At 37.6% G+C, this 18029-nt stretch overlaps 2 protein-coding genes across 4 annotated transcripts in view; one reads left to right on the top strand and one right to left on the bottom strand.

Moving 5' to 3' along the window:
* LOC102696505 (metabotropic glutamate receptor 3) overlaps positions 1–5054 on the top strand; it is a 61258-nt gene extending 56204 nt beyond the window's left edge. For 2 of the 3 annotated variants that reach the window (XM_015347391.2, XM_015347390.2), the window contains 2 exons: positions 890–1064; positions 4626–5054. In XM_015347391.2, the coding sequence (XP_015202877.2) occupies positions 890–1064; positions 4626–4699 (249 nt within the window). In that variant the 3' untranslated portion in view covers positions 4700–5054. Of the gene's footprint in view, positions 1–889; positions 1065–3209 lie in introns of all 3 variants that reach the window. The other variant, XM_015347392.2, reaches the window with a different exon arrangement.
* A 1347-nt stretch (positions 5055–6401) lies between these two features.
* On the bottom strand, positions 6402–17467 carry rrp9 (ribosomal RNA processing 9, U3 small nucleolar RNA binding protein). The gene is made up of 15 exons (XM_006630699.3): positions 17206–17467; positions 16057–16145; positions 14371–14483; positions 13346–13413; positions 13179–13220; positions 12921–13047; positions 12147–12271; positions 11882–11974; positions 11128–11228; positions 10534–10668; positions 10020–10082; positions 9597–9742; positions 7975–8054; positions 7492–7565; positions 6402–6653 (listed from the first exon to the last, which is right to left on the bottom strand). Exons 1-15 carry the CDS (start codon positions 17284–17286, stop codon positions 6554–6556), a joined length of 1437 nt encoding a protein of 478 aa, XP_006630762.2. The 5' UTR covers positions 17287–17467; the 3' UTR covers positions 6402–6553.
* Positions 17468–18029: the final 562 nt, after the last annotated feature.

Genomic DNA, 18029 nt, shown 5'->3' with positions numbered 1-18029 from the left:
CATACAGTAGGATCTGTCTTTTCTAACTCATGCTGACGCATCCTCATGAGATTATTAATATCACTGATTTGCATTTCAGTTCAACTATTGAGTAACCCCAGAAAGGTCCTGTATAATGATTCCTGAATATCACTCTTCTTTTCTTAGAATGCAATTAGAATCATACTGTATAGCCTAAGAGATTTATTGGTTTAAAACACTCTTAATCCCTGTTATACTTCATCTTCTGTTATACTGAGATTAATCAGAACTGAATGTTTTCCTACATTAACCTGAGGCATAGTCTCAGTACCCTTTTCAGGGAATATTTGTGTAGTTTACTCATTCAAAATATGTGCCTGAAAAATTATACTCATGATTATAATAGGATATTATACTGTATGACTGACCATTTCACAAAATAGTTCCACATTGATTTTATTCCAATCCAGTGTCCAGTGTTAACTTCTTATTGTACTGTACACCCACATTGATGCATCTTGCATCTTTGCTCACATTCACAGGTTTCTCTTTCGTCTTTTCAACATAAAGTGATATTATTCAGGAAATTAATCTCATACTCTCTCATCCCCAATTCATACTTTGAGCCTGAAAAAGCGCACACTGTGGGTGTATTATGAATAAGAGACTTTCACAGGCTTAAAGCCTACATCATAAAAGATAAATAAACCAGTGATTGAAAGAGAAAGTGAAAATCACTTTGAGGTTAGTTAAATAGAAACTGCAAGATGCAAAAGACTGGCAGATGCATCTTTTATATCAGTTACTGATAATTTTATTTTCTTTGGCTTTTCTGGTAGTGGTGGGGAAGTTCAATGATTCAGTCAACTGCAGGGGACTGAACTTACACACTGTGTAAATGTGTCTTTTCCTCTCCGTTTCTCTGTAGGTTCAAACCACCACCATGTGTATCTCTGTCAGCCTGAGTGGATCAGTGGTCCTGGGCTGCCTCTTTGCTCCTAAGCTGCATATCATCCTGTTTCAACCCCAGAAGAATGTGACAAGTCACAGAGTCGCAATCAACCGGTTTAGTGTCACTGGCCCTGGATCTAGCTATTCACATGGTAAGTAAACAGAAGCAAAAAACAGATATTTTACTAAAAAATATTGTAGCAATACAGTCATGAATAAAGCTGTTTTATTCTTAGAGTCAAATAGTTTACAGGGGTCAGCTTTAGTACTTATTTATGAGGCAGTAAAACAAATGGAGTTAAAGCTAATTATGGACTGTACTGTATGTCTATTCAGATGAGAAAATGTTAAATTCAAGTTAATTCTGTAACTTTGACACCCTGAATGAAAAGTAGACATCAACCCATTGAATATTGCCACTCCCAGGGCAGAGAACTGAGCATTAATATCAATACTACCAATAGCCTAGTGAGGACTATCACCCTATCACTACTGATTCCCATGTGGTAAAAGAAAGCTGGTACAGTTTTGACACTTCCTCTTTCATTGATGAACACTGCATAGGGACTGCCAAATTCAAATTGACCGCTACTAATTTCTTTCAAGGAGTTTCACTTCTTTCATTTGGAGGAGTATCCACCAAACAGTGGGGCAGTATACCAATAATGTCACATTGTAGGCCTGGTGGAAAATGTGTAACTGCAGCAGGAATAACTCAACATCAGGGCTAGGGTGCCACTCTGTGTCTAAAACAGAACACACCATCAAATGGCTTAAAAAAACAGACACAGTCATGCAGTTGAAAAGGTATGCCGAGTATCCCAGCTAGCTATAATAAATTAGCATTGATCAAAGCTGTCTTACTCTGACAGTATAAAATGTGGGACATGTAGACATGCTACATGGGCATAGTTAGTAATCATTTACGAAGCAGTAAAACAAGATAATTATGAACAATTTTACTTCGTCAGTTGTGTAGTTGTTAGAAGCACTCTGAATACTGACCATGATGTTGCCATGTCCATGGGAGGTGGTGACATGTGCTTTTGCAGCTGCAGTTTCATTAGGGTCTGAACTGATACTTTTGAACTGAAAGAGAAAAATAACACTGACACCAGATTCTGATATTGGGTCAAATGCCACTGCTGTTATAATGTCTGTAGAAATGTGTTTTAGCCCTCTGGATAATAGCAGCAATGGCTGATGACAAGCCTAGAGCCATCTAATATTCCCTTTCATGGACCAAACTCATAGCTCCTGCACTATCATGTCATTGAGAAATGTTGCCTTGAGCATGAAACACATCTCTGCTCGAATCACAGCTGATAGTGTGGACAATTGTGCAACAGGGCATCTACAGTACACCCAGTGGGTCAACTGCATCTTTTATCTTTCACATCAGTCTTTGGCCTTGTGATGAGAAGTGATCTATGTTTTCCTTCTTGATGGGATCCCACTTGATGGACTGCATCACTGATGCATCCTACAAGGGAATTAAGGTGGGGTTGAGTTCCTCTTCATGACTGAAGTGGAACAAAACTGTTTTGTTGTTCATCTGTATGAACACAGCAGGTCCATAGCATCAGGAGAAAGTGCTGAAGGACAAGAAACTGTAGGGCTAAATTTCCAGTGTTGATGTGTATGCACTGTCAGCATTCTCTGCAAATGCTGTACAAAATCCTCCTGATGTATTCATGTTTCAGGTGTTTGACCAACCCTACAAAATATCCTTCCAAAGGGAAAGATTGGTGAAATCCATCAACTAGATCTAGCAGCCTGAGACACTATGACAGTCCCCATCTTCTCTAGCCTTAGATAGGAAATACCTGTGACAAGAGATGTGTTTTTATCATGAGAGTCTAAACAGAAGCAGCTCTTTTGCAGGCTAACTGTAAGACTGAGCTACTGAAGATGGTCAGTGATACAGTGCAGCCAGATCCCTGGACAATGTGTAAATAAATCACTTGGCCAGATAATTCAAAATTCACCATAGCATTTATGGAAAACATAGGTGAGAAACCAACCATAACAAAGCATGGAAAATGTATCATTATTATAAGGAGAAACAAAAATACTGTACTTCTCCTGATTGGGGTGAACAGGAATAAGAAAGTATTACTGTATGTCCACTGCAGTGAACAAGTCATTCAGATGGAGAGATTGCGGCAGTGCTTTTGTGAGAGCACTCAAAGGGAGTGTAATGGAGCACCAAGTTGCATGAAAATGCTATAAGGTTTATAGCAGTGATTCCTAATACTGGTCCTGGTGACCCACATACCTGTTGGTTTTTGTTCCAGCCGGGCCTTCAGTTACACAGTCAAACTCTTCATTGACTTAGGAACGAGGAAGAAGTGCAGCCGAAGATTGTGTAAAAGAATCATTTATTGAGTTTGTGGAAACTTGGATGAGGGCCAACCTCCCTGCCGTAGGATGGGAGAGGTTAGGAACCGCTTACCCAGTGAAGACATGAAAAATGAAGGAAGAAGAGGAAGAAGAGAGGGTGACATGGAATATAGTATATGGAAAACTAAGGAATTGAGTCAAGATTAGTTGTGGGTTGCAGCAGCTGAGCTTCATCTGGCTGCCTTCACTCCTCCAGAACGTTAGATAAAACAACATAAATATTAATTTGTCTGCTTGTTCCCAGTTCTTAAACATGTTGGAACGTGAACCTTTGTATTTTGTAAATGAAATAAAGTACCAAACTTGTGACTAGAAACAAAAGGCAAATATTCAATTGAAGAAAAGTAGGGCTTCAATTATCTAATTAAGGTGGGATGGAACGAAACCCAACATGTATATGGGTCACCAAGACCAGGATTGAGATCCACTGGCTTATAGGGAAAAGGAGCATGGAGCTGCAGGCTAGATCACCAACAGACAGAGCAGCAGGCAGTAAAATCCATACCCATGCATGACCAAAGATAGCACTAAAAAGAAGTTTGTTTCTTGCCTTGGACAGGGAACCAGAGCATAGATTAACCTGAGGGAGGTGCAATCGAGCCCACTTCCAGTTGGATACAGACTCAGTCAATGAGCTAGACAGATAAAACCCTGCTAAGTCACTTAACTGTGAGGAAAGTAAAGAATGTAGCCCTGAGGAGAAGGCGCAGAGATACAGTAGCATGCTTCTGAGCAGACTGCTAGTGATGTTTATAGATAAGCTCAGTCCTCTGTCACTGGGAGCACATCCCATTGGTTTGTGGCAACTTTAAGGAATGAAATTGGAAGAAAAACCCTGTTTATACAGTACGTGTGTATAGTGCAAAAAGCCTTTACTAAGTTTCTTAATTCACTTAGGAGGAAAAAGTGTGTTAATATTTTTCTGCAATATTCAGAGGTTCTGTCTAAAAAGTAATGCAGCCTTTTCGAGAGTTTTAAACTCAACTTTCACAGGCAACACTGTGTGCCTACAAGATACCAAATCCAAAATTCCTGGAAAGGAATTAATCTAAATGGCATGCAGAAAAAAGAAATCCAACTGTCAACATTTTCCTTGGTCATTTTTTTCTTTTCCTGCACACCTTAAAAGCACAGGTTTGTGTTGGCGGTGGTGGGCGCCATTTGGAAAAGTCAGAAAAAGGATAAAAATACCCTAGGAAAGATGAGAAAATTCTGGGTTAATTTCAGTTAATTAAAAAGCTTCAGGTGGCTTTTTTATATAGAACACACCGCAAATCAATAAAACCAAACATTGTTTAATTTCTTTTTAGCCTCTGCCTCCAACTATGTGCCAACAGTCTGCAATGGTAGAGAGGTGGTAGATTCCACTACCTCTTCATTGTGAAGACGGATATAAACGTCCTTTGGCCAAATATATGAAAGTTACTATCACTAGTCAAGAATGAAGTGTTACAGTATGAGAATGTTTTTGCACAGAAGATATGATCTTCTTGTCCTGAAAAAGTGCTGTGAATACAATGTCCCAATTATTATTTTTGACTAGTACAATACATTTTAAATATCAGTATCCCTCCTTTTTAAAAAAAATGTACACTTTATTTGAAACATGAAGTAAATGATAGATTAATCTGTTAAATGTATAAAAAAATGTTTTTAATGTAGATTTTTGTGAACCAGTTTGTGCTTTCTTGTAATTTATGTAAATAAAAGGTGTTTTATATGAATATTAAAAACTGTATTTGTGCAATGTCATTTTATTCTGCAAAGTTATTCAATCATTGGAGTGAGATTTTTGGTTTTAAACCTTCCTTCAGGAAGTACTGGCCTATTAAAACAATATTTCTAACAAAAAGCAATAGCCTTGACTTCTATACACAAAATATCAAGGCTCTAACTCAGTATAATGAATGAAGATTTGGTCTGTGATGGGAATATTTACTATAGAGAAAGATATATCGGCAGACATTAAACCTGCTTCGAGTATATTTTGAGCATTCTTACTGTAAAAATAAGACACTCTGGACAGACCAATGGCATGTTCATAGCACAATAAAGTAGAAAATTCCATTAAAAAACACAGTGTGTATAGCCACAGAAAACAAACTGAACAATGATATTAAAGCCAACACTATTTTTGTTCCCAATATCCTGCCAGAAATGTTAAAGAAAATTGTATTACTGGTTAATCTGTGATGCTTCAGAGATCTAATATGTGGAGATTATTTTTGATAAACAAAATATAATAATAATTTCTTACTTATAAAGCGCTTTTCTGGACACTCCACTCAATGCGCTTTACAGGTAATGGCGACTCCCCTCCACCACCACCAATGTGCAGCATCCACCTGGATGATGTGACGACAGCCATAGTGCGCCAGAACGCTCACCACACATCAGCTATCAGTGGGGAGGAGAGCAGAGTAATGAAGCCATAGATGGGGATTATTAGGAGGCCATGATTGGTAAGGACCAATGGGAAATTTGACCAGGACGCCAGGGTTACACCCCTACTCTTTTCAAGAAACACCCTGGGATTTTTAATGACCACAGAGTCAGGACCTGTGAGCAGCCCCTGCTGGCCCCACTAACACCTCTTCCAGCAGCAACCTTAGTTTTTCCCAGGAGGTCTCCCATCCAGGTACTGACCAGGATCACACATGCTTAGTTTCTGTGGGTTGCCAGTTGTAAGTTGCAGAGTGATATGGCTGCTGGCATATTATATGAGCATGGAGCAAACTGTGTTTAAGAGATTTTGAAAGATGAGCAGAATATCGAGGCATCAAAACCTGGCCATGGTGTAAAGCCACCAGTCCAAACATGCTTTACTCACCTATTCCAAACTCCATCTTTTTGTGGAATTATACTTCATATCATGCCAGTCACCAGTATTAATAATCTAAGCAATGATAACAGTACCTCATATTCTATTTTGAAACCACAGAACCATTCACACTAGCTGCTGACACACAGCTATGTAGCAGACCAAGTTAAAAAATGAACTGCAGATCATTGGATGAGTGCAGTTTCTATAATAAAGGCAAACTATTACACTTGCTTCCGATGTCAAAACAAGGGTATATAACCTGTTTGATTTAAATAAAACATTTAATCAATGGGAGATACAAAAAGCCCAATATTCCAATTTAATTCTGCATTGTATAACATGTTGAGTTGTATAACCAGGGTTGTGTGGAGAGTGAAGTCCTTTATTGCACATACAGGTCTTTATCTGGGTCACTTATTGGTCTCTTGTGGGGTCTTGTTCAGAACTCTTTTTCTTTAGTGGAATTATATAAATTCCATTCTTTGCTTCTTTGATTCTCCACCACCGGCCTAGCCTAGAAGACAAAAAGAGACACCATCAGTCTATCAGTAAAGGAGGGGAAAAAAGTTAACCAGTGCTACAAGCCTTTAGAAAACAGTCATCATCACCTGTACACTTTGCACATCTTTGTAAATATAACGATGGAATACATCAATGAAACAACAGTGCCATCTAGTGCAAAGCAGCTCTTTAACTCACAGCAAGTCTGCAGCAAGTCTGCACCTCTTTTCAACAGATTTATCCAGTAGCAGATAAAACATAGCTGCCACAAAAAAAATATTATTTTTTTTAGATTCAGGCTATGGCATAGTAACAAGATTCCCAAAGGACATCATTTCAAGAGGATTTTGGAATGGCACATTTCATACTGGTGTACACCTCAATAATTTCAGATTATATTCTTGCACCAATGCATATAAATTATTTGATTCCCTGAAGTGCACACATAAAAATCCACCAAGGTTTATTTAGTAACCCTTTAATAAACCAGTACATAAAATTTTAATTTGAACAAACATGCTGTATATACTAATGGTGACTTTAAGAATACCTTTATCTCTACATGTATAACTTGAACAGAGAGTTACTGATACTTGATCAGCTCTTATAGAGTATGCATCTCAAACCATCATACAAAAATAAATACAAAAAACACAAAAAAATGAAAAGATTTCATAAAAGAGCAAGAATGCATACATTACTACAAACACAAACACTTTAAATTTTGCCCAACAAATGTGGTCACGCCTGTCTCTTTATTGAATGTTATCGTATAGTTAGGATACAACACACTATTTAATTTCCAGTTTTAATGTATGTACCAGATGTTCATAATGTTCAAAACTTAGTACCTGTGCTCTTGTCCAACTCCAGCAACAAGGAAATCACCTGAACTTGAAAATTTCAAACTGTTCACAAAACCAACCTGATGGGGAAAAAACAAGGGAAAAGACAAAAAAAAAAGTGCTTTAACAACAAAGTGGACTGACATCTTTACTGACAAACTGAATTCCTCATGCAATAGTAATGAAATGAGTGTTAAGTATACAGTTTCTCCAATTAACTACTGCATCTTAAGTATTTCTTTACAATAAAAATAATGCATCAGTATTAATCTTTAACAAAACCTCATAAAAAGCAATAAAGTACTGAAAATTTGTTAAGGCTTATTTGTTAAGGTATGTTTGTGATTTAATTAAAGTACTAGCATTATGGCTGTCTGCAGATTTTTTTACTGAAGAATGCAAAACCGTTATCCATAACATCTCAATTTTCCCTTCTGATTCTTATGTTTAATAGATGCGATCATGTGTAATTTTTCACACAACACTTACAACAGGAATGCTGAAGAGAGGCTGCAAACTACGGAATCCTTCTCCACTTTTCCAGATTTGTACCTTGGAATTGTGAGAACCTATAAAAAAAGAAGAAAAGATCTTCAAATGACTGAACTTTGATGAAGACTTGTGTTTGCTAAAATGTTGACAAATGTTAAATCAAATTTATTTTGTAGCAGAAAAACAGTATGCCTATTTTTGACCATAAGAATTAGGAGGTTTATATCTGGACTTAACAATGGGAATTTTATCCAAAACTGAATATCACATCTTGTAAAAATAAGCCTAAGCAACGATAAACATCAGAGAACTGTAACAGTAAACCAGTGATGGTTTTGCATTATTCATCATGTACTTCAGCTTCAAAGAAACTCATGTTTGTAGTATGACAGAAAACCTTTCTATAACCCTTACTCCAAGTACAGTTAACAGTTCACAGAAACTCAGCACTAATTAAGAATTCACTTAATTTAGCAGCAATCGACCCTCTTCTGTTTCACTTAAGCTTTGAATTCTTCTTTGTGCCTTAAACGTTCTAGGTCAAAAAGATAAGAACTCAAATAGTATGAGTGGTCACCAGAAAGAGACAAGACTACATTTCCATCTGTACACAATTAGATATCCTTCTTTTATTTGTTACATTACTCTATGATATTTTTCTAACATTATGCAGATAAGGACACGGCACGATTTCTCAATTCTTTCTACAGTAAATCAATACTCCCAAGTCACTGTCTAAACTGTCCCCTACCCAAATGGTAAAAAAACCAACAGGAACAATGTCCGTGTTCATTTCACACCTAATTTTGTTACTGTGTTATTCGTACTCAAGGAAATTAGTTTTTTTTCCCCCACTATTAACAAAAACTCTTCTAGTTGTCACTGTAGAATGGGGTAATACACTACCATATATTTTAGTGTAAAGAATGTTGCATTCCTTATCCATACCACATTCTAGTAAGAAATTGCCACAATATAAAAAGTTTATTATTACTCAAGAATCTCTCTGAGGACGTGAGCTCAGGTACATGTTGTTGAAACAAAAAAACAGTAGCTTCTTTCACAACTCAGCTGGGTGAGATCTTTGGATAAATGAGATACAATCAACCAAATTAGTTAAATGGACATTTTTAAAACATGCAGACATTGATCAGGAACCAAACTTTCACTGCTCGGTCTGTTTTTGATAATCTCTTTACTATAGCACCTGGGATAGTATTCTAGTACACCACACATGCTAGGAATCATGTTTTTAATTTAGTTGGCTGCAAAGGTGATTTAACCATTGCAATACATTTCATCCAGATGCTGTATTGCATACAGGAACTAAAGATTCTGATCATGTGCACATGGAAACCCAGCTTCGGGCTATATAGGAAAAAAGGAGGAGAGATTTTGCAAGACAATAACAAAGGTAGATCTGCATTCAATGTGATCACTGCTGTGGAGTATGAAAACACAGCAAGGTTCTTATAACCACATAAGGGAAGAACACTTCCTCAGTAACCACAAACTGCCTACATTTGTACAAGTTTTACCTGGTGGTATAATTTTATTCCCCATGCCCAAAATAATGATATTATGAAACCACTGACAAGGAGTCTCACAGCTTGAAGTACCTGAGGCTACAGTGTCACTATTCTGAAGAGCTGCCACAGAGGAGATCCAATAGGGCTGCTCTAGGGCTTTGTCTCCATGACAACCATGGGCCTGCTTTACTGTGGCTAAAGGCTTCTTCCTGCCAACGCTCCACAAAGCAACAGACCTGTAAACAGACAAAGTTTCAGTGAATTTTCCATTGGATACAAAAGACAAGCATGTCTAACTTATTCCCTTAGAAGATTTAGCAGAACTCAACCTCATCCCTAGGCACCAATTAATAAAAACACATATAGCCTTCCTTATCCTTCCAATACAAGTACTGTGCAGCAATATTTTGGTCAAAACCATTACCAAAACGTCAAGGAAAATGGCACCAGTTCACTTTACTACAGCATTTAGCATGGTAAGCAATATTTATTACATTGTTCTATTATACCCACCCATCATCAGCTCCTGTTATCATATGCTCCTCATTAACCAGTTGAACACAGTCAATAGAACCTCTAAAAAGAAGAGAAAAATATTCAATGCACAGAAAGCACAAAACAATTTAACAACTGTAAAGTATGCAAGAAAGCCACTGAGGAGTGACTACATATTACAGCAGTGACACTTAACTGAGGAGAGCAAATATCAACAACTAAGAGAGATCCTTTTGCAACACACAACTGTGAATAATTGTTCATCAGATCTCTCCTTGAAAATTGCAATTATATTGAGAAATAAATATCAAGAAGCAGGGGGCGTTACCAGTATATTTACAAATACTCATATAAATTTCGCAATAAAAATATACAGCATAAAAAAAATCTTACAGGCCCATAATCCTTCTGCTAACTTTGAAAAGACAGATTCTTCTTTGCTGCATTGCAGATTGGTTTTCACAGCATTTGTTTTTCTGAATATAGATGGGAATTAAATCCAAGAAGTGATAAAGCAGTGTACGGGACTCACTCATGCCCATGAAATACAAGCTGTGACTCCTCTGCAATCTTCCAGACCCTGATAGTCCCATCCCGGCCACCTGCAGTCACACAACGCTCTCGACTCAGACTGTCCAGGCCTGTGATAACATCCTGGTGGCCGAAACTACAGAGAGAGATTCTTCAGAACAAGACTCAAAGGCAATGGATAGGTAGTACAGTTAATTAAAAAAAGTACCCAGAAAGCTAATATTTGAAATAAAAAAAAATGAAACTCCTCTCCCCACCCTCCGCTGTTAAGCCCCTAATTACTAGATGGATAAATTGGACCAAAGGTTTTACCACTGCTATGAAAGATTACTAACATTTTCTGAATGTTATGTTCAGTTTTTAAATGTATGCAAACAGATGATACCCCAGTTTTCTGTGATGACACTAAAAGATTGGAGTTCACCACAAAAACTTTACAAAACATATTGTGGTATATGGCTTTACTTGAACGTTCTATTTCAACTTTAGTATTTGAGTATTTTTACCAAATAAGTGTACAAGACTTAATACACTGCATTTCAGAGTCATACCATAAAGGAAACCATGAGGTGATGAAATCCATTCAGGTACTCACAGTGTTTCCACGTAGGCGTTCTCACTGACATTCCACACCTTCACAGAGCGGTCATGAGAGGCACTGTACAGGTCATGCGTACCTTTTCTAAAGGATAAGCCCTTGGGAAAGCAAAAGAAGCTTAGTGAAGCTCCAATATTTATTGTGGTGATATTAAGTGATGAACGGGGGTTAAATAACACGGTCTTAAAGATCCCAAGCTAGGGACGTTCACCCAAGATTCCAGGCTAAATTTGAATTTTTGCCTGCTCAATATGAGGCAACTACATTTTGCCCTTAAGTCATCTGGTGAACCTATGTCTCACTCCTCCGCCTGATCTGCTGGTGCAGAAGGACTGCTGCACATCACGCATGTGGGCACTGCACTTCAGTCGCAGATGAAGTGGATCCCATCTTTGTGTTAAAAGCTTCGAGTTCCTTTTAGCACTACACATGTACTGTACATTACAGCAATAATTACTATACAGTAAATATGTGTTTTTTCACGATTACTGACATCTGCTCTCACACTGATTTTCTGGCAAAAAGGTCTAGAAAAGCTGAAACAAAGGGAAAAATAAAAAAAGAACAGCCAGACTGCTCCTAAACATTGGATACCATCAGCTGACATTTGTATTGTATATAAATCAGTTACAACATCTGCATATAAAACAAAGTTTTTGAAAGGTTAAAATAGCCGTTTCTAATGAATAAAATTCAAACCTTGCGATATTAAAGTCACACAGCCGGGAAGGAAACGCCCAAAGAGACTCACCGACACAGCGTCTTTATGTCCTGTGAACTTGTAAAGATGTTTACATGTGGCCGCTTCCCAGATCATGATTAACTTATTCCAATCACCAGTGGCCTGCAGAAGCAAAAAAATATATATTAAGTAATCAAAAAGGTTTTAGGCCAGTTTAGCGTTACAGAAGAACCTATGAATTCATAGCTCTAACACCATCCACAACATTTTCAGTTGAGAAGTTGTAGTACTGCGAGTTTGATTAGAAAAAGCACGTTCCCTCTCCCTCCCTTACCAGGTATTTGCCATCAGATGATATTGCCATGGACAGGATATGCGCAGTATGTCCAACATGTCTGTCTTCTGTTCCTTTCCTCCCTCCTGGAATGGTGTGAAGCTTCTTCCCGCTCTCCACATCCCCTTTGGTACGAAAACAACCTTTAATAAGAAGCTAACGGACAACAGGCCTTTGATCCCCAAAGCACCCGTTTTAACTGCAGCTTGATCAAAATGTATCCTATTTCTATCTCTGTCACTCAGCACACACAGTGTATAGCAGGTTTTTCATATCTCCTGTTAAACAAGCTATACTTTAAAATTGTACTCATCATGATCCTAAATATATTCTTGAATTTGTTTGTCACGGTGAATAATTCATTAAAAAAAGACTCAAAATACATTTAAAAGGGGTAAAATGTTACAAAACAGAATATCAAGATTCTCCACATTTGATAAATTGTTTGTCCACCTTATTTCTTTCTATTACATACCTGATGGAACATAAGTTGTCTGGTTAATCAAATTTTGTCAAAAAGAGTCAAAAGGTCTATTCAAACACCATTTATTTGTAAGATCCAACCCTTCACATAAACAGCTGGGTGGCGCAGTGGTTAGGATTGTGGACTGAAAGGTTGTGGGTTTAATCCCAAGAGTGACTCCGCTGTTGTACCATTATCAAGGGTATATCACCCAAACTGCTCTAGTAAAATAAACAGCTGTATAAACGTGCCCAAACTAAAAAATAATCAAATAAATTAGTAACGTACAGCATCTAAAAAAGCCTACTAACACTTAATAATGGAGCAATCTTTGGCAGCAGAGAAAATGTGCTTGTCGTCAGGGGAAATAACTAGGCAGGTGACTGGAAGCTGGTGCCCTCTCAACAGACGGAGATCGGCAACATCCGGAGCCTGGAGCTGTAACACACACAAAAAAAAAAACACCTAATATGACTGAAGACATATTGAAGCCCTCCTAAAAAAGCAACATGTTATAGCACCACTATACAACTGCATACACTGAATTCCCAAAAAAACACAGTACTTACATCTTTTGCAATAAAACGCTGAAGTTTTCCTCTTTGTTCAAGCTGGAATAACAAGGAAAATATCCTTAATTTAGAAATAAATGTACATGTAATGTCAATGACTGAGATGCCAGATATATAAACATACCCAACAGCTCACTCTCCAAAAATAGCCGCAAAGCACTTACTACTTCCTCCTGAAGTCTTCCCGCAATTAAATCCTTCTCAAATGAATCCTCTTCAGCCTTTTTTTCTTCTGAAAATGAAAAAACAAACTCTTTGTTATGTAGTACTGAACTTTGAGGCACCAAATTTGAAATTGCTGTCCATTGTGTTGAATTCAACAGTGAAAAACTATTTTAATTTGACAAAAATGAAACAATTGTTCAAAGTATTTATTTTTCGCTGCTGTGCAGAATGACACAGGAAACACATTCTGTTTCACATTTTATTATTATTGACTTCACCGACACTCATCCTAAGTAACCTACATTTGTACTCAGTTATACAGATAGGCATTTGACTGGAGCAATGAGTAAAATGGCTTCCTTAAGGGTACAGTGACAGTACCTAACTTAGGATGTGTGTTCACAACCTTCACCAGAGACCTAACTTCTCTACACTGCTGTCTTGTTTCTGCCTGTGGTACGCACTAAAAAATGAAGTCACATTCTATCACAGAAGTTTGACTGCTTTGCCCTGTACACAAGGTGGCCATAATGCAAAGATACATGTGGTACATTCTCAGTCATCTATGTGAATCTATCCGCTTAAATTGACAGTGGCTGAAATTAAAACTAATTTTGGGCTCATGTCAAAATGGCTGGTGTGGTGACGCAGTGTTTAGCACCGCAGCCTTGTAGCGCTGGGGCCCTAAATTAAATCCCTGGGGTGCTGGGGATCTGTGTGGAGCATGTATACTTTTCCCATGTTTGTATGGGTTTCCTCCAGGTGCTCCCTTACAGGCCAAAACATACTGGTAGTTTAACTGGCTTCCGGGAACATTAGACCTGGTACGTGTCTGCCCTATGATGGACTGGTGTCCCATCTAAGGTGTACCCTGCCTTGTGCCAGTTGTGTGCTGGGATAGGCCACAGCTCCCCTGCAACCCTGATTTGTAAGAAGCATTTAGAAAATGGATGGATGGACGCCAAAAAGGGATATTCCCATTTCTGTGCACGATGAAGCTTAAAGTGGTGCGTCTCCCTCTCACCTTCCTCCCTCAACTGCTCAAGGTACAGTTTGGCTAATCGAAGCTTCTTCTCTTGTGGAGTTTCTTCAATCTCTTCTTCCTCATTCTCCTTTCTTTTCCTACTGACTGTAGGACTGGGGAGAAGAATAAAAAGAGTCACAAAAATTATTCATTTCTACAGTGAGTTTGAAAAATACTTGTATTATTTCAAAATCTCAGTCTTGGGAACGGCTGCACTGATTGAACTGTGGTAAATTTAATAAACACCCAAATCGGTGACATATTTGAAACTATATTGGTTTAAATTATATTGTGATAATCTGCTTATCACTCACAGTGAGTCACCAAACTCTTGATGAAGTATGTTCCATACTGCAAACCACTCCTCTCTGAAAACTGACCTGATAACCACACTTAATAATTACCAATCAAGCACACCTACAATTAAAATAAATTAAGCAAAATGTTCTCAGAGTAATCCAGGATGGTTGGATGAAGACCTTTTTGTTCTCATATTCAAGACGTAATCTGTTCTACACTGATTTAGCTACTTAATTATACATTTGACAGAAATCATCCCTGACATATTGGGATTTGAGTTTTCAGAAAAACTTGATTTACAAAGCTAGGCCTTGGAGAACACACTGTGTAAATGTCAAACTACTATTGTTCAAAAACTTATTTGGCAGTTAAGACAAAACTTGAGAAGTATAATCCTGGGGACAATAAAATTAAAATGTGGCACAATGGTAACTGACAATTCAATTCTGAATTCAGTAGTCAGGTCTGCTTTCCTTGTGAAAAAATACTAAGGCCAGTGAACTTCAGAATTGTCAGTTACAATCCTAGCCAGTTAATAATTTGGCAATAATAACGCAGGAAAAACAAAAAGGTGGCCTGAGCCTGAGCAGTATTCCATAAGACCCAGTAAATCAACTGATCTGAAACTTAGCCAAAACAAGAAACATCCAAATACACATCATCTTAGATTTGATGCAAAAAACCTGACACAAATTTAGAATTCTGTTTAAAAATCTGTGAACCTAATTAAATCCAAACTTGTGTTAACTGGTCATTCTGTTATCACTTCTGTATTGATCATTTTGTAAAGTTCAGCCTTGGATGGAAATTGGAAACTAACTGCTTTTGTTGAAAAATGGCCAAACTTTTATGCACCATGCGTGCATCATAGGATTCACATTTCCCAAACTTTTGTTTCTACATAACAAAATTGCTGTGCTGATGATAATCAAAATATTACGTAATCTTCACAGTGTGGCAATTTTTTCAGTCAATTATAATTAACCGAGGTGGGTATAACCATGGTGAAAACCTATTTATATAAGGATAAATATTGATATCCCCAATTATAACACTCACGCTGACAATTTATTTTTAATCTTACTTTTGTCTAACAATATTATACCAAGATATTTTCACAAGTCTTTTCTCAGAATGTATATAAAACATGCCTGGAAAAGATGACCCTTCTACCTTAGTCTGTATTTCTGGAGAAGATACTGAAGCCGTTTATTATGGGTGCAGCAACATTTTCATCAGGCTAGTATCAGTGGTGAACATTGTAAATGTTCAAAGTAAATTTGATTCGAGGTACAAAAGATTACAGTGATTGTGTTGAAAGTGACAGAACTTGTTTGGAAGCCAACTCTGCCGCTTATAGTTCTAGGTTTAAATGATCCACCTCACCCTTCTGTCTCTGACTCGCTGGAAATTTCTTCATTAGCTCCAGAATTTACTTTTTTGGCGCGCCCTTTACTCAAACCATCACCGTCAGCCTTAAAGGATGAGAAACAAAAAACACTATTTTTTAAGTAACTGAATTAGAAGCATCCATTGTAACGTACTGTATGACATACAGACTACATAAGCGTACTCTGCTGAGCATCCGAAGAAACCACGTATAACAGCAACAAGTTCATAAAGTTATCATCAGGAAAACTGTAATCTGTAGCAGAGTCATTTGAATTTGGTTGAACAGACACATGTAACTTCATTATGCCGATCAACGTTTGTCACCAACAGGAATCCTCAAAATAGGGAGGGCTTCAGCTATCGGAAGGAATACAAGCTGTGCATCTGCGTTTCATGGACACAAGATCGAAGATGCTGCCCCCATTGCTCTCGTACAGTCTGAATATGCAATGTGCCTCTTCACTTGTCTGTGAGCTCTACAGGACACAAATCGTCCGAGCTAATTCCACAGATGTTTAATGACCCATCTCTATCAAGTAATAGAAACCAAGGCATAGCTATTGCATATGTCGCAATATAGATTTTGCCCCTGTGCAATGCAACGACATTCTGAGATCAGCAAACACAGGCGAGGGAATGGGAAGACTCAAGACCTCTGTCCTTGTAGAACCTTTCTATATAAAAACGAAACATTTTTTCCAGTTGAAATAATGTATAGGCAATGAGCAAAACATGCGTTTCAAGCAGGTCATATATCGCATTGCTGATAACTCTCGGTCAGCATCTGAAACGTCCTGTTTTTATTAAGAATTTGTGTTGGCTTCATTTATACTGGATATTCGCAGTTAACTTCAAGCAATAGCGGTTTCACAGCACAACAGTGATTTGAAATGAGTGAGTGAAGTATACCTAAACTAGAAGATATTAGTGCATTCGCCGCTTAAGAATTCATACATCCATTTTAATGTTTTTCTTTTCGTTTTCCTCCTGTGCACTCCAAACGAAATAACACATAGTTGGAAGGTGCTCATTTGATAGGATTTTAAAAAGCAAATTGTTTATTTTGACTACCCTGTAAAATCTGCAATCTAGATTAAATAAAAACATAACCGGGATTTTCAAGTAGTAGCAAAAAAAACTTACCTTCCTTTTAATAACTCTAGTACTGCCCGCTTTTTTAGTAGGCTTCGCGTTAACTTTCTTCTTGATGAAGAAGGAAGACATACTTCCAGACAATATGATTCTTTATTTAACGATTTTAAGAAAAAAAACCAAGTAAAATAGTTGGAATTCAATATTTCAGTCTGTTAATCAACATTAGAACCACATTGGCACCGTCCACGTGCATTCAAACTGGACCTCACTCACCACGCCTTTCCAGTAAAGCAGGTAATTGATTGGATATTAAATACTTTAACTCCGTCTTCGTTTTTCTATTGAATCGCAACGTGCCCTTTCCCACCTACCAGATTTCGATTGGTGCATACATTACACCACATTTAAGGGTAGGTTGTGGCGGAAATGCATCCGGTGAAATAATGAAACCGTGAGAAACGAAAAGTAAGAAACACAGTTCCGGGAAATACCGAGCAAATTCTTGGACAGTACTTGTTAAACATTATAGATGTTTTTGAATTCTTTGATTGTAAAATGTCCAACAAATAAAAATGTAGTCGAAAGTGATTTCCAGGCTGATTTCGTTCCTTGTGCAATGTTATGAATTATTCATAAAAAAATCTGAAATTTTAGCACTGTCCATAGAAATAGTAACACTACGTGATAGGAGTTCGTCCTAACCTAGTTTGATGTGCATAATGTGTTGGGATTTGCAATGATCTCGGGTTTGAGAATAGGAGAGGGTTGTCAGCTTCGGTCTTGAGTTGGGGCGGTGGGGGCATTTATAATAGTTAAAAAGAATGAAAATGTCCCAATGCTGTTGCAATGAAATAAAAAAAAATCGAAGAGAT

Source organism: Lepisosteus oculatus, chromosome 4, assembly GCF_040954835.1.
Source record: "Lepisosteus oculatus isolate fLepOcu1 chromosome 4, fLepOcu1.hap2, whole genome shotgun sequence".
Taxonomy (NCBI): domain Eukaryota; kingdom Metazoa; phylum Chordata; class Actinopteri; order Semionotiformes; family Lepisosteidae; genus Lepisosteus; species Lepisosteus oculatus.
The sequence above is the reverse complement of the archived record's forward strand: the minus strand, read 5'-3'. Positions and strand labels throughout refer to the sequence as shown.

What these genes read in the sequence shown, in the direction of transcription:
- rrp9 (XM_006630699.3), bottom strand. Translation starts at nt 17,286, where the DNA reads ATGTCTTCCTTCTTCATCAAGAAGAAAGTTAACGCGAAGCCTACTAAA. An exon ending in AGCGTTTTATTGCAAAAGAT is followed by an intron (nt 13,048 to 13,178) that starts GTAAGTACTGTG and finishes TGTGTGTTACAG; the next exon opens with CTCCAGGCTCCGGATGTTGC. An exon ending in GGAGTTGGACAAGAGCACAG is followed by an intron (nt 6,654 to 7,491) that starts GTACTAAGTTTT and finishes TTTGTCTTCTAG; the next exon opens with GCTAGGCCGGTGGTGGAGAA.